The sequence below is a fragment of the Lepisosteus oculatus genome, chromosome 8, assembly GCF_040954835.1.
Source record: "Lepisosteus oculatus isolate fLepOcu1 chromosome 8, fLepOcu1.hap2, whole genome shotgun sequence".
Classification (NCBI taxonomy): domain Eukaryota; kingdom Metazoa; phylum Chordata; class Actinopteri; order Semionotiformes; family Lepisosteidae; genus Lepisosteus; species Lepisosteus oculatus.
The window spans coordinates 35,519,065-35,534,737 of record NC_090703.1 but is presented as its reverse complement, the minus strand read 5'-3'; the positions used below and the strand labels follow the sequence as shown (position 1 = coordinate 35,534,737).

The window sequence follows — 15,673 nt, the reverse complement described above, 5'->3', positions numbered from 1 at the left end:
GACATTGTTACTCCACACACTGTTCAGTGACAATTTGCAGAGTATAAAAATCCCATCTAGGTATCGCTAATGTGTGAAATCCAGCTTCTGTCTTCCTTAAGAATTTATGTACAGATTCCAGCTATTGCTGGACTATAATCTTATTCAAAATTTAACTGGACATCGACAGTGACTTATTACAAAATCTTAAAAACCTGACTTTAAATGACACAAAACGAGTAAGATTAAAAAATGAAAATGGAATATATGCAGAGTTATGTTAATTAATTCATGTTATAATTAATTCTTGTGACATTTTGCCAGTTTGGCTTTAACACATAAGTGTATTGAGAGGAAATGTTGGCCAATCAGGTTCTCTGTGACAAGCTGTATTTAGAACCTGACCTCATTGTGCAGTATAAATACTAAAAGGTTTAGATGTAAATCTCTTTGAATAGACCAGCATGTAGGTCAAATGTGATTTAATGTGACTTTCCTTTTTTATTCCGTGATTTGTCATGAAGTTCTACATGCAGTTGTTATTTTCATTCTCAGGTTTTTCAGTTGTTTTTCAGTTGTAACCACTATGTGTGACGTTTCTAATACTAAACTTTAAAACAACTAGTAGAACTCAGGGGACTGTTTTCTCCTTGAGAAGGTTTGCATGCATAGTATCTCATTTCAACACCATTGAACATTGCGCTGAACAAGCTCTGAAAAAACACGTATCTAGCTACTTGCTGGATATATCTGTGGGATTTTAATGCTCCATACTGTATCTTTATTTTCAGGTTTCGTTTTTAAAACTAGCCCACTTTTCACCACAAAATTCATATCTGTTTTTCTGCATTCAAGGCTGTTCACTAATTTGCTTGGTCCCCTCCTGAAATTGTTCAGAAGATTTTTCTAGTTTCCTAGTTATTATGCATTCCAGGAGAAATGTGGCCTCACATGAATACACAGTATGCTATAAATAATGAAAACCAGCAGCTGGTCCTTTTCTTTGGGGAAATGAATTAAACTATCTTCAAAGAGAGGAAATGCCTCTGTTCCTACCCCATCAGACAGTACATGGATCAAAACTCATAAATGTTTAATTTTTTATAGCTTATCATACAGTACACTCTCCTAGTTATTACCTGTAAAAGTGCTTCGGTCTGTTGACTGAAATTAATGAGCTTTTTCTTTCGTGTTTATCAGTATTTTTACCTACCGGGATAGCTTCCTCACTGCAAGGTGTTTTGTGCCTCCTTTACCAACATACCCTTTTATAAGGGTACCCATGTCTTGAAATAATGTTTCTATAGTATATATCTTTTATTTAGGAGGTTACAGATTAACTGTTTTGATTCTAGTCTTGGACATTAAAAAAGCTCTGTGGATAGTCGTTGGTCATGATAGTCACGCCCAATAGACAAGAATCATGCAACAGATTTTAACAAAGTTTATTATGGAGTAAGGAGGATGGTAATTGAAATAGAAACACTACTTCTTTGGTGAGTCTCAGTTTGAAAGAAAAAGTGTATGCGAGAAAGTTTCCCAATGTTGTCTTCTCAATTGGAGACTGGGTTTGGCTGAAAAAGAGCTCAAGACAATGCCAGCAGAAGAAAACAAAACTTTATCATTAGACGGACCAGCATGTCTTTGAAACCAGACTAACCTCAAATACATTCTGCTAACTAAAAACAGAATTGTATTCAGCTTTATATGAGGTTGAAAAAATATGAATTATAATTCATATAATTAATTTATATTGAAAAATAATATGAAAAGTACAATAAAATCAATAAAAAATAAAGACAACAGATTGCAATATGAAGTAATTCGCAAGTTAAAATTCTCACTCTGAGGATGAAAAAAATATAATAATTTTCCTACATGGCTTTCACAACCAATATACAGTAATAAGCGTTTACAGACCTGACACAGGTTATACCTGTTTGTATATGTTGTATACCTGTCTGTGATGCTTATGGCTATTATGATCATGTTTTTAATTTCAGTCAAAGCTGTTTTGTTTCTCGTAATGAGAATGGCATTCCAGCCACAATGGCCCATCGATCCAGAGCTTATTCTGTTTTCTATGCTGTTAAGCAAACAGAGAACACAAGATTCACCATCTGAATGAGATATCAGTCCATCACAAAGTCTGCAATGTTGACTCACCCAGAACCCACTAGTTTGAGTCCAGAGACAGACCGCCTATTCTACACTTCCCCCCAAACGTGGTCACGTACATTACCATGATCATTTAAATTCATACAAAAAGAGGTTTTGTTTTTCTGGATATGTTTCACCTCAAAAAGATATTCTGGAATGATTACACGTTTCACGTCTGTGCTAGAATAATTCTCAAGTAACAGTGTGAACATGCTAGAGTTGAAAATAGTAATGTACTCTAATGCTGTCGACAAAACATTCCAGTCAGTTCAATAAGGACAAAATCATAAGCTTGGCATGAAAACAGCATGTTCAAAGGTAAAAAATAAAATAATCAGAAACAGCAAGGGAAACAGGTAATTGTTCATTAAAAGTAATGCAGCTATTCTAATCCTTTTAAGAGGTCTGTTGTTTGTATTGATGTCTGACTTTTACTTTGGCAGTGCATAGGGCAGTGTAATCTGGTAGATTCTCTTAGGAAGTGGTGTCAGCTCCTCCCTGTTTTACATCTGCTGAGTGGTGTTTTCTGGAAATGTAAATATAAATATATAAATATAAATTTCCACTTGCACATCTAGTGATGGTGTCATATTTCTAACCTAATAACAAGCTTGAAGTGAGTAATGTTTGCATAACTAGAGATCAGGGAAACAGAAGTAGTTTTCTTACTACCTTCCAAGAGATATAACCTACATGCTTTAAAATAATGTAACAAATATGACAAAATTTATTGTTAGAAGATTTTTTTTAATTAAAATAATAAATACTATTTTGAAAGCCATAACAGAGATCATATCAATTTAAAACTTAATTTTGTCACTAATTGCAGGTCGAAATTAAAATCACCTGTCACTTTTGGACCTTTTTACAACTAAAAAGTGCATTTAAATAGTTTCTTTCTGAAGAAATTACTGCATTTTTCATATTTCATATTGACCTACACATCGAAACTGAATCCAAATTGATCTACTTTTTAGGTGTGTATGTTAAAGCAGTTAGGTTTTGAGTTTAGTTCTTTAAGTTGGTTTCAAATTGCTATTTAAGCTCAATAGGTTAGCCTCCGTGAGTATGTTATACATGGAATGGAACTTAAAAAGAGCAATAAAGTGTTATCCTGAGCTATTAATTTGTTCTGATGTTGCAGGGGCTCTGAGAAGTCCTTGACAAGAACTTAGTTATGACCACAGGTAATTCCAAATTTCTGACACTAGACTTGTAACTGTACACCACTGGTTCTCAGCTTGGTCCTTGGGGACCAACAGCTCTTCACCAAAGAGGATAGTTTAACTGATCTAATTATACTTTGACTGGAAAAGAGCATTTCTCATACTTGAGCTGTTGACAAATTAACCAGACATAGAAATCCTACTGGAATCCAAGATGGGAGTCCCTATTATAGACAGAGAGTGAACAATATACAGGTAATACTGGAAACCCCCTAATGACCAGAGGCTGTGAGTGAGGCCAAAAGCCATTAAAAACATGTAGTGGCTGTGTGGTTTGGGTTGACCTTGACCTGTTCTTCTTTTCTTTGGTATCAGGCTGCAGGTTCACATGCTGAATGGGGCCCTGTTGGCGTTGCTCTTCCCTGTTGTCAACACCCGGCTGGTGAGTATTCCCTCAGTTCACGGGCATTTACTAAACTCAGCATGTTGAATGGAACCCAAGATAGGCTGTCTTTTTACGTGCGCTAGATTCTTTGTCACAGGTCACAAAACCCGCCCCATTAATCTGTACTTTTGTTGTTCAGCTAGACACATGGCTGTTTATGAATGTAAGTCATGTTATTAGTTTTGCAAATAAAAAATACTGTAAAATGTTAAATATATGTACAGCTTATAATTCATAGTAATAGTTCCCCCGTAACAGTAAATATACAGTAATATGAACCAAAGCAGAGTTCATCAAATTTGTTTTAGGCTCTGATGAGATTCCAGTGAGTGCTTTAAATCATAAGTGGTTTATTGTTAATTGTTGTTAATTGTTGTTAGTTGTTGTCCATGAAATCATGCAGTGCAAATGCTTCAGTGCTATTTGTTTTAAAAAAATTGCAACAAAGCAAAGAAACATTAAAGTATAGCACATATAAAAATTACATTTACAGTCAACATGTAACTAGCAGAATAAGTTATACAGAATAAATGCATATGGAGTTTCGTTTCTTATTATTTCATTTCAGTGCCCTACCTAATTGTATAAAAATTGAAAGCATGGGAAGTTTTATCAGAATTTAAACACTAGCCAACTGCATTATCATTCTAGTATTGTGAAAGTCAAGTTGTAGTTTGATTAGAGAAAATATCACAGTTACATGTACTGCTGGGAAGGTGATTTTGAGAAGCTGAGATGATTGTGTAAAGGAAATACACACAAAAAAAACCTAGCTTCCTTAACTAAACTTGCAACATGCTATCATTTTAGTAGCTGTGAAAATAAACCACTTGCTGACTATCTAAATTGTGATTGGCTGTTCCTGGTGGTAACAGTACACAAGAAAGAATTTTGCCAAGTCATTGTCAAACCACAAGTAATAAAACTAGTGACTAGGAATTTAAGCGAAGGCACATCCAGTTTGTAAGTTTACAGTAATATGAACATAAAAAATGTTCAGAGCTCATGGTGTCACTTAAAATGTCATGTTCTTAGTAGTACTAAGGTCAAGAACAGTAAAATTTGAAGAACAGTATTTGAGGTTCTTACAGCACCAGTAGTAACAATAGCAGCCTGCCAAAGATCCACTACAAAAGTCTTGGCAAACTCTAGTCTTGCCAGTAGAGCTCATAATTATTTTATTACACTAAATATTTTCTTAGCTGGGATAGTTAAGCTTGTTATATATGTAGGTGGCAAATTACAGAAACCTGCAATTTTCTGTCCTGTGGCTGGTCTGATTGAGGACAACATTTAGTACATTTTGAAGTGAGAAAAGTTTTTCTCTTCTTTTGGTTAAGTAGGTAACATTAATTGCAATTGCCAATCAAGAACGATACACACAACTCACACACACTATATTCTATTGTATCCAGTATTTGTAGGTCAAGCATTTTTAGGTATACTATTTTCTGGATAAACACTGTGTGGTATTGTCTTCACTAGCCCATGTTGATTAGGTAAAACGATGGTTCTTCAAAGCATTTGAGAGAAAATGCAATCAAAAGCTATGTTTCTGTTGCTCTGACAAATAATTTCTGTAGTAGACATCGACACCTCTCTTGTGTAAAAAGAAACCTTAACAAAATTATTCCCTGAGAAAATGCCTACAGAACCAGAGATTATTAATTGTAACAGTTCACAAAATAGATGTAGGTTTCCAGTTAGTTTATGGTCCTGGTCAATTATTTAATTATTGCATTTTTAGTAGCATGTGACCCTCGAATTAGTTACTGAGTTTTCCAGCAGGAGGGAAAAGTGCGGTCAGCCGTGGTTCAGATGTTTGTATCATTAACCAGGCATGAATCTGACATACCACTCAGGTCTTTTTTGTTTCTCTTGAGTAAGGAAGGCTTTTGTTTTTCTGTTTTCAAGGAGCAGTGGTATTTGCATATAAACTGTCTTGCAGGGTGATTTAAAAATGGTTTAGAAGTGATAATATAATTTTACCAAAGTAGAGGGGTCCTTTTTGGTGCTTTTCCAACAATTTATTCATATGTTTTGGTCCTCACATCATTATGGAACTTGAAATATTCATTTCTGTTAGATGTTTATTTATCTATACTTTTCAGTAGTCTGAGTAATCAAATTAAACATGTGAAAGGGCAGGTAGCAAAATGTGCTTTATAACACAAGTGTTACAGTGAGAACGTTGTGTGACAGTTCTTGTACAGTGAGTGTGGTGTGCTCTGCAATGTAGCCTACGATGACACCCAGTGAAAAAATTACCGTGCCTTCAGAAAGTATTCATCCCCCTGGATTCCAGACTTACTTCTGTTGCTTGCCGGGATAGGCTCCAGCTCACTCATGTCCCTAAATTGGGTGAAGCAGTTGGAAAATTAATGGATTGATGGATTTCAGAAGAAAAACACCTGTCTGTGAGCTACAGAGTTCCATGACACAGCGCAACAGTCTCTGAGGCATTACTATGGTCGATTGGCTAGACAGAAGCTAATAGCATGCCTAGAGTTTAAAAAGACAAATGGTAGACCCTTAGACCTTGTGGCAAAAGATTGTCTGGTCTGTTGAACAAAAGTTGAGCTTGGCCTTAGTGCAGTGCTACGGCTGGTGCAAACTAAACACAGCTGATCATTCGTGTAACATCATCCCTACCATGAATCACACAGTGGTAGTATCATCTTATGGGGGATGCTTTTCAGAAGTGGGGAGCTTGTCAGGATAGAGTGAAAAATGAATGGAGACAAATACAGGTAAAACCTTGAGGAAAATCTGCTTCAGTTGGCAAAGGACCTAAGACTGGAGAAAAGATTCACATTCCAACAGGCTATCGAGCCGAAGCGTACAGTCGAAGCGACGCTAGAGTGGCTTCAGGAGAAGGTGAATGTGCTTGAGAGGCTCAGTCAAAGCCCAGACTCGCATCCCATTAAGAATCTGAGGATGGACACAAAGATTCACCAACTCTTCCCATCCAGCTTGACCAGAGCTTGAGCAAATCTTCAAGGAGGAATGTACAAAAATCCCACAAAAAGCTGGTACAGACATTCCCAAGAATTCCCAGTCTTGGGACTCTAATTGCAGCAAAAGATGATTTTACAAATTATTAACTCAGAGGGGTGAATGCTTCATTAAACAAGACATTTCAGTTTACATAATAAAAATACTTTTGCCCCTTTAATTTCTTATGTATTTTGTGAGAAAATAAATGATTTCATTAGGCATTCTGGTCACAATAAAATAATATTTGCAGTTGCTGAGAGAATGAGTACTTTAGAAGACAGTATGTCTTTGATTCTCAGCTTAAACTGACTTTCCTCCTAGTTTCCAGTGTTCAGCATTAACACAAAATTGCAGTTGCATTACAATCACTATGGCCCAACTCCTTGTGGCTTCTTTACAACAAGGAAGCTACGAATATGTGGGACTAAAACTGTAAGGGAGAAAGTGGTGGGAGTAAGAAGGAGGCTTTTAGGTTATGTAATTAAACACTTTGTTTGGACACCGAACAGCAGCAACAAACTCCTTTGAAGAGTAAGGCTACTTCCCCTGTTCTATTACAAAATTCACTGAAGATGAAATGTTAAAATTTTGATTTTTTTCCTTTTACATCTAACTGATTCCCAAATTGGGTTTTAATTGTGCTTCCTCAGCTTAGCTGCACCAGTCCACTACTGAAGATGGACAGGTTTACAAGGATAAACCTGGGTTTGAAAAGCATCTCCAGAAAATGTCGTTTCATTTCTGCATTCACCTTATGTTTTACTTTCAAAAAACAGTAAGCTGTGTCTCATATGTGTTGGGCCCTTTATTAATAGGTGCTTGGCTACAGATTAATTGTGTTTCACCGTCTGAAACTTATCTTCTAATATATATCCATCTGCAGCCGGATCATAAGCAAACTGCAGGTGCAGTGCTGGCTGTTTTTATTACACCTCCAGAGATTTAGATTGTGCTTTCATCTCTTTCCTGAAACCTGATATTCTGGCAGCTGCGTCACACGAGAAGACGGATACAAACCAGGTTGTGTTCATGACAAAGGAGATGATAAGTTAGCAAAATTAACAACAATTCTGCATTTATTGTTGTCTTTTTTCCACTTTTTATGATGAAGGACATAAAGTTGAAGTTATTTTACAATGTTTAAACTCATGAACTGCTGAAACAAGCCCTGGAAGAGGCCTGTGTGTCTTAGATCCGCTTTGATTTTGAAAGCAGACTCAGTGTTCAAAGTTTGTGGTTGCTGTGGCACCACTCACTTGAAGGGTTGAAGAGATTGTCAGATCCTTACCATGTGAAAGTAAGCAGCCTTTCAGCTATATGACATTGAAAACAATACAACAGTGAAACAGCTACTCCTTGCTGTTGTTGTTCTGTTTTTAATTTTTTTTTTAATATTTTAAAATGACTAATTTACTCCTGCTCTGCAGTTTCTTGCTGAAGATGAAGTTAGATTTTTTTTTCTGGATGGAAAGTGTGCCACTTATTCCAGTACTATATGCCCGTATATACAACCAATCACTTACACTGGCTTCCCAGTGGCATCTCTAAAAGTTTTCTTCCTTTCAGTCTTTCACGGGCCTGATATGTTTCATTTTGGTGTTCTTGCTCCAATTATCCCCCCTTCTGAATTAGCTGCCTGTCATGTGCAGGTGATCAGACTCAGCAGCCAAGGCTGTTAATGACAAACCAAGGCTTCAGCATGTCTTCACCCAAGTGTTCCAGCAAGGGGCTGATGAATATTTCATGGATTCACTGAAGAAACAGCACTTGGTAGAGGAGGAAGGCTTGCCAAACAAATAAACAAAAAGTAATTCAAATCATCCTTTTCTTGTCACAATATGAACCTGCTGCCCAAGCCACTAATGAGAAAAGTTTTACTGCAGAAACTTTTTTTATAGTGAAGATGTAATAGACCTTAAAAAGAGTTCAGCTGCCATGAAAGGCTTTAGCAACACAATTTAAAAAACAAGGAGAATTCAGTTTTTAATGGAGGATGTCTGAGGTATGCATTAATAGATCCCTTACCACAAACTTTATTTTGTTTCCGTTGTAATATTTGCAGCAATAAAAAAAAAACAGATTTCTTGTCTCAGATGGTAATGAAGATATGATTTGTTAGTTTCACACAAAATTGGCTCAGGGAATTTAAAAGTTTCAGATAGTCCTTATAGACCTATATCGTGGTTAAGGTGATGATGCATTATTTTTGGGTATGTTTTTTTGAATTTCAGAATTTTTTTCTGACAGTACTAAGACCGTTAAACAACATGTAGCAGAGAAGGAACAAGTTAAGGTGTTTACTCCAGCTGAGAAGTCAATAGCCATAGTAGTAATAGATGAATGGCCTCTTACACTGGAAACAAAGATGAGCTGTTTATCAGTCTTGTTATACAGACTGGGCCCTTGTGCTGGAGAATCTTCTTGTATTGTGCCAGACACATCAAGTGTAGAACACAGCACCATGCCGAGCAGACACCTGTGGTTTCTATCTCAAGACAATGCTAGTAAATTACTGCCATTATTGAAGTATGTACCTGTATATGCTCTTTTATTTCTCTTAAGTTAAGGTTTTAGTGTTTATATTGCTACTAAGGAGAGGTTTATGTCTGTTTTTTTATTTAAATTGGTGAAAGAGAATTATGTGAGGGACCTTGTACTAAAAACCTTCGAAGGAAGTTTATAAAGTCAATCTAATGGACTTCTTCAGAATCCATGGGAAAATGTGAGCCAGCAGGCACCAATTGACATTAAGCAGAAGGGCATTTAAAATGGGAAAGAGGAGGCATGGTTTCACACAAAAGGTTGTGGGAGCATGAAACAAGCTTCCCAGATATGTTGTCAAAGCCAATGCTCTGGCTTCGTTCAGAAAATCCTCGGCTCAACTACAGTAGCTAAATCAAATAGCTAACAACCAGTCAAATTTGGAATGTCCTTCTCTTGTTCTTTTCTATTATACAATCTGTGTGTTTTCTAATAAAGAAATTATAATAAGCATGTCCAAATGTTGTGAAATTATCCTCCATTTCTGTGGATTAAATATCTACATCATTTTCTCTTTTAAGCACTTCCTAATGTACAAGGTCTGCTCCATTTTATGCTTGATATTTTGTATAGTTGAGTTGACTCCTTGTGGCAGTATTTTCTTGCTTTTGAGTCATTTGGGTTTGTGGTTGAATGGTCCGTCTGTTCATCATTTGTGTCATGTTCATGTCTAAAGTTATTTAGTGTTACTGGAACTCCATCCAAGAGAGGAAAAAAAATACATGTAGTTAAACAATAGCATAGACTTTTTTTCCAATCTAGGGTTTCATTTGTTTATTTCAGAGTTTCTGCTGTTAACAAGCTATCTTGTGTAAAGACATTAAAGAATGTTTTCTCATCTGAGTACACAATCAAAACTCCCATTTGTTGGTGGTGAGTTATAGATGTTTGTCAGTTTATTCGAATCAACAGTTCGTAGTTTGCAGAGGAAAACAGCCAGACAAAAAAAATGACTCTGCTGAGTCATTTCCATTAAACCAGAAATGCGTGATATCTAAAGCAAAATGAGAAGGAAGTAAATGCCACAGCTTTGATTGCCAAATTAGTTTTACAGTGTTCGTGCTCAAAACATGGACTGAGAATGGATTGTAGAATCCTTTTTTGGTGCACTTTCTTTCTCAATCTTAAGTTAAATAAAATTTAAACATTGCAGGAACAGGTAAAAAATAATAAGCAAGATTACTTACTTTTTACATGTGTTTTGCTACACACAAAATACTGTAAAAATTGGCATTGTCATAATAATTTGTTAATACACTATATATTAATTTTTTAACCATCCAAAACCTGAGCTTAACTATTTAAAGTCTTCAACCTTTTAAAAACATAACTATCATGCACTAAATCTTGTATAGGTACATATTTTAAAAAACATTCCCATTGTGAAATAGCAAAGTTATTTCAAGCAGTTTAAATTTTCATAATTTAGAAAACAAAATCAGCAATTAACACCATCTTCCCACCACCCAATCAGACCAACAAAGCAATCAACAGGTTTCAAAGTATTATTCTGTTTTGTATTGTGTTATACTGTATGCAATAAAAATCTAAATGTTAGAAGCAAACACGCTTTTTAATAGGAATTATTACTAATTATTGTTTCATCTGATAATACAGATGTTCAGAGCAAATTGTCACATTGTACACTTGATTGACTGCTCCATGTACTCGATCACTTGTTTTTGTACATCTTAGGACAGTGATGTACTGTATTTTTATTGTGTTTCATGTGCACTCAATTGTACAAATACATTCATTATTTGCAGTTATTAACTGATTTTATAAAATAATTTGTAAAGATTTTTAAAGGTAAACATAAAATCAACAGCTACAGAGCTACCATACATTTTTATGCCAATAACAAATACAAATTAAAATAAATGAAGCATTGATTTTCATAATAAGGAATTGTTCAATGTACTATAGGAACCTCCATGTTGAATGTTTTTATTTAATTTCTCTGTATCTCATTGAATTAATATTTTATACCTTTTACGATTGCTGACAATGTTTTTTTTTTTGCTCATTGCATTAAGCAACAATGATTACTTTTTGGGAGGTGGTTAGGAAATTAAAACCACAGGATGTTTATTCAGTTTTCACCAGAGTTTCTTCTTTTCTCAGAACATAACCCACCTTCTGGTTCTTGTGTTTGTCTTTATCAAATTCTAATAATTTTCTTTGTGGCTGAGGAGAGGAGCCACTATTTATCATTTAAGTCAAAATAAAGCACGGTCTTCTGTATCTGTGCTAGGCTGCTTCACTCTGCTTTCGGTTGTGACATGCAAGAGATTAGTAAATCTGCCATTTCAAACGACACACTGATGTTTCAGACTGAAGTCCCAGGAAAAAAGCAATCCTTTTTACCACAGATGATTTCTTTCTTAATAGCACATTGCATGCAATATCCCTTTTGTTTTATACAGCTTATCACACATTACGTTAAGTTCTGAAGTAATGATATTCTAGACCTTTTCCCTCTTTCATTATCCATACTGGTGACACAGGATGTATGTTGTAAAATTGGAAATGTATTTGACATGTTGCTAAATAATATGTCTTACATTTTCTGTGCATTTGTCAAAGACTTGTACTCTCTGGTTACATCCCAGTTTGTTCACTGCTGATGGTCAAGAGCCTAGGTCTTGTCCAAAATCACTTCAGTAGTTGCTCTAGGAGAAATTTAGAGATGCATGCCCTTGATGCAAAGTGAAGCAGTAAACCCATTATATACAAAATAATGCCTCAAATGAAGCAATATAAAAGGCTTACAATACCTCGATAGGCCTTGGGCACTTGGGAGTTTTTTGATTGCATGTTCAATGTGTGTTACTGGCTCCAACATTCACTACAATTGTAGTGCACAAGTAGTAACTTTTCAAGAAGTAGTTGTCACTTCACTCTTTAGTAAAATGCTTCTTTTTCTTGTCTCCTTACAGCTCCCCTTTGAAATGGAGGTCTACTATATCCAGCACATCATACTTTATATGGTTCCCATCTACCTGTTTAGAAAAGGAGGTACGTCTATTCTTCTTCTGCTTGTGTCATGTGCCCAGCTTAACTCTATATGTAATTGGTCATAGAAGTGTAAAAGAGTAGCTCAAGCCTAATTGTTACTCCTAGGACATCACTGCTCAAATATCCATCTTTTTTTTTAACTAATCGTTGATCACTTAAATCCACATTTAATGGTGAACATGCCAAATCATTTCGTGCTTAGGTTAAGTCCAAAGAGGTATTGCTGATATAATGAGATTCATTTTGAGTGTATGCGGTAAACAATAGATCTACAGTAGTAAAACACACTTGGATTGAAAATCTCTTCCCTATGTGGTGTTCTTTATACTATATCAATAAAATATGATACAGTGCTGCCATCTAGTGTAAAAGGTGTGTCAAAGACTTAGTTATCTATGTTGCCTGCCAGTTTTCACTTTTGATGAGTTATTTCAGTAATTTATTTTTTTTTACTTTATTTACTGTTATTGATGTATTTAACTGGTGCTTTTATCCAAAACTGCTTTTTTAACTGATCACACAGCTGGGCATTTTACTGCAGAGGTCTGAGTGAAATTCCTTGCTCAAGGATACAACAGCAGAGGCTCATCTGGGATTTGAATCCAAGGCATTCCTGTTAATTTCTGTCTTTTTAAAAGTCTCTTTGGGAATGTCTTCTTTAATAGTTTAATACTGAATTCTCAGAGCACAGTATTAAAATGAGGACATGTAGAAAATAATCCTGAAAACATTCACAGTCCTGCCTGACCTTATTTTTTTATATGTTAGCTCAAACACAAAAAAAATCCTGAATGTTATGTACTATTAGCTATCATAAAGTGTAGCAGTGGAATAAAAACGGTTTTCCTCAGTCTGTTATTATGAGGTGCGAATACGTTCATGTACTGATTTGTAAGTTATAAAAACTTTAGGCAGAAAGTTTGAAAACATTTTTTGTAGTTTAGTGAAATTAGGGTTAAGCAAAATCTTAGCCATCTCTTCTTAGGATTTCTTAGGATGTTAAGTATTTCTTAGGGTGATGGTTTTTTTTATCTCTTCTTTGATTTCCCTACTTTGATTTGTAGCTTCCTAACTCTGTTTCCTTAGCTAGCCTCTTATGCTTTGACAATTAGAAAAGTGAGGCATTTTCTGTGCTGTTCTGCTTAAACTTGCTGTCTTCCTCACAGCTAAACACACCTCCCATTCCAGCTGCACTGCCTGCCAGCTGCCAGTCAATGCCTTATCACTGGCTCCTTTGTCTGCCTGTGAGCCTCTTGGTCAACAACTTCCAAAGTGGTCTTTTTATCCTTCTCTCCTAGTTCCAGACACCTCTAGTCAATATCTACAGTACCACGTGCAGTATAACTTCCTTAATAGCTTTATAAAAAGGCCATATTTTCTTCAGTACTCTGACGGATCCTATCATCTCACAGCTAGTTAGTATCTGATGAATGTGGGGTTTGCATTGACAAGGTGAAGTATGAAAGAACTCTCTGGCAAGCCGGTCTTTGAAGAGACTGTCATAACAGCAGACATGCCTCTAGAGGTTGACAAAGGCTTCTATCAATAGACACACTGGATGACACTTAGTCAATGAATTGGATTATTGGTGATGCTTAATTTCACATTCTCACATGGGGTTAATTAGTGGTATGTTTGGAGATACAAAGGGTTTCACTGTGGTAGCTGGTAGCTTAGTGATTAATAGTATTTGCAAGGGCTTCTTTAGAGTCCTTTCTGATGAAAATGTATATAAAAACTTGTAAGAGAGTGCACAGTGTGACCTTTATGTTTCTGTATGTGTTCAGAGCCATCTTATTTAAGGGTAGGGTCTGTCACAGACACCTTCAGTCTGAGACTCTTCAGTTACCATGAAGGCCTGTCAGGGTTCCTGCATCTTCCACACTCAGCAAACAAGAATCTGACTGCCACATCTTTGATGACTGAGAATAACAAAGGCCTGCAGTAGAAAAAGGCCTATAGTTGTCTTGGTCTCCATGATTAAGATCACAATCTGTCATGATTGTAAATTCAGTGCCACCTGTAAGTTTAGGTTGCATGCTGTGTTTCAAAGTATTTTAAATGGAAGTATTTGAATGCTCTGTATCCTATAGGTATGTACATCTAGAAATCACAAATTCATCACAAATGTGAAGATGCAAAATGTATTTTTGTTATTTTTGGAATTCATAGTAGAGATATTTCGGGACATAAAACAAAGCAAAACCTAGGAGAAAGTCAAGTTTGAATATTAGGGCTGAGTTATTTGAGTGTACTTAATAGTTTACTATATGCACATCAACTGCAATATTAATGACATTTTGATTTTCAATCTTTTATTAAGATAAAGAACTCTTTATATGGGGAAACTACCAGAGAAAATCTAATACTGCCACAGAAAACAGTTTTCTAAAATAAGAATAGCTATCACTAAGTAAAATAAGATAAGTAAAATATAGAAAATATTAAGACTTGCTAATATTGTTACGATTGATTGATACAGAGTGACACACTGTTCTTTGCATATTTGTAAAGGATACGCATGGGTTTCCTCTGGGTGCTCTGGTTTCCTCCTACAGTCCAAAGACATACTGGTAGGATAATTGGCTTCTTAGAAAATTGGCCCTAGTGTGAGTGTGACCGGTGTCCTTTCCAAGGTATACTGCACCCTGCCTTGAACCCATTGCCGGCTGGGATAGGCTCTGGCTCCCTTGCGACCCTGAATTGGAAGAAGCAGTTAGAAAATAAATGGATGGACACATGGACAAAAATACACATGTACAGTGGGCTTAATAACCCAAACCTAGAACCAAGTCTCGTTGCAGTGACGTTGGTTATTTTGGACACAAAGGAAAGGCATGTTGTTGCTGTCCTGAATGTTGTTATCTCCTTTTCACCTGTTCCTCTTCTACCCAGTGCATTTATTTACCCTACCATTAACCAACTGTACTTGTTTCTGTATTTTTATCATCATAATTTGTGATTCACTGTATTTTCTTTTCTATTTTATGTATCTACTTATTATGTTAAATATGCGGCTGTAGGTCACCATAAAGGAATGATTTTGTTATGTTAATAGCCGTATATATTTGGGACTGCCTGATGTTTCATTTCTGTGACAATTATAGCAGACATTTATATGGAATTTAATGTCCTGTTTGTCTTGATTATTGAAAAAGAGGCACTAGTTAATAGATTTTACCCATCCTTTTAGTAAGTGCTGTACCATAGGGAGTTATCTGATTTAGTAGGTGTGGCAAGCTATATTGCAGTGAGCAGTTATTTTGTACAGCATGATAGGTTGCATTTGTTTCTCTCTTCTAGTGATTAAGTATCGATCTCAGATGCATTAAATATATTTTAGAAACATTAACCACCGCAAGTTGTC

General features: G+C 35.7%; 1 protein-coding gene across 1 annotated transcript in view; it reads left to right on the top strand.

The window, feature by feature from the left end:
• Nucleotides 1–15,673, top strand: part of LOC102691208 (transmembrane protein 164) — a 50,845-nt gene that overhangs the window by 21,415 nt on the left and 13,757 nt on the right. The window contains exons 3-4 of the mRNA XM_006632617.3: nt 3,681–3,747; nt 12,228–12,306. Coding sequence (XP_006632680.1) covers nt 3,681–3,747; nt 12,228–12,306 — 146 coding nt within the window. The remainder of the gene's footprint in view (nt 1–3,680; nt 3,748–12,227; nt 12,307–15,673) is intronic.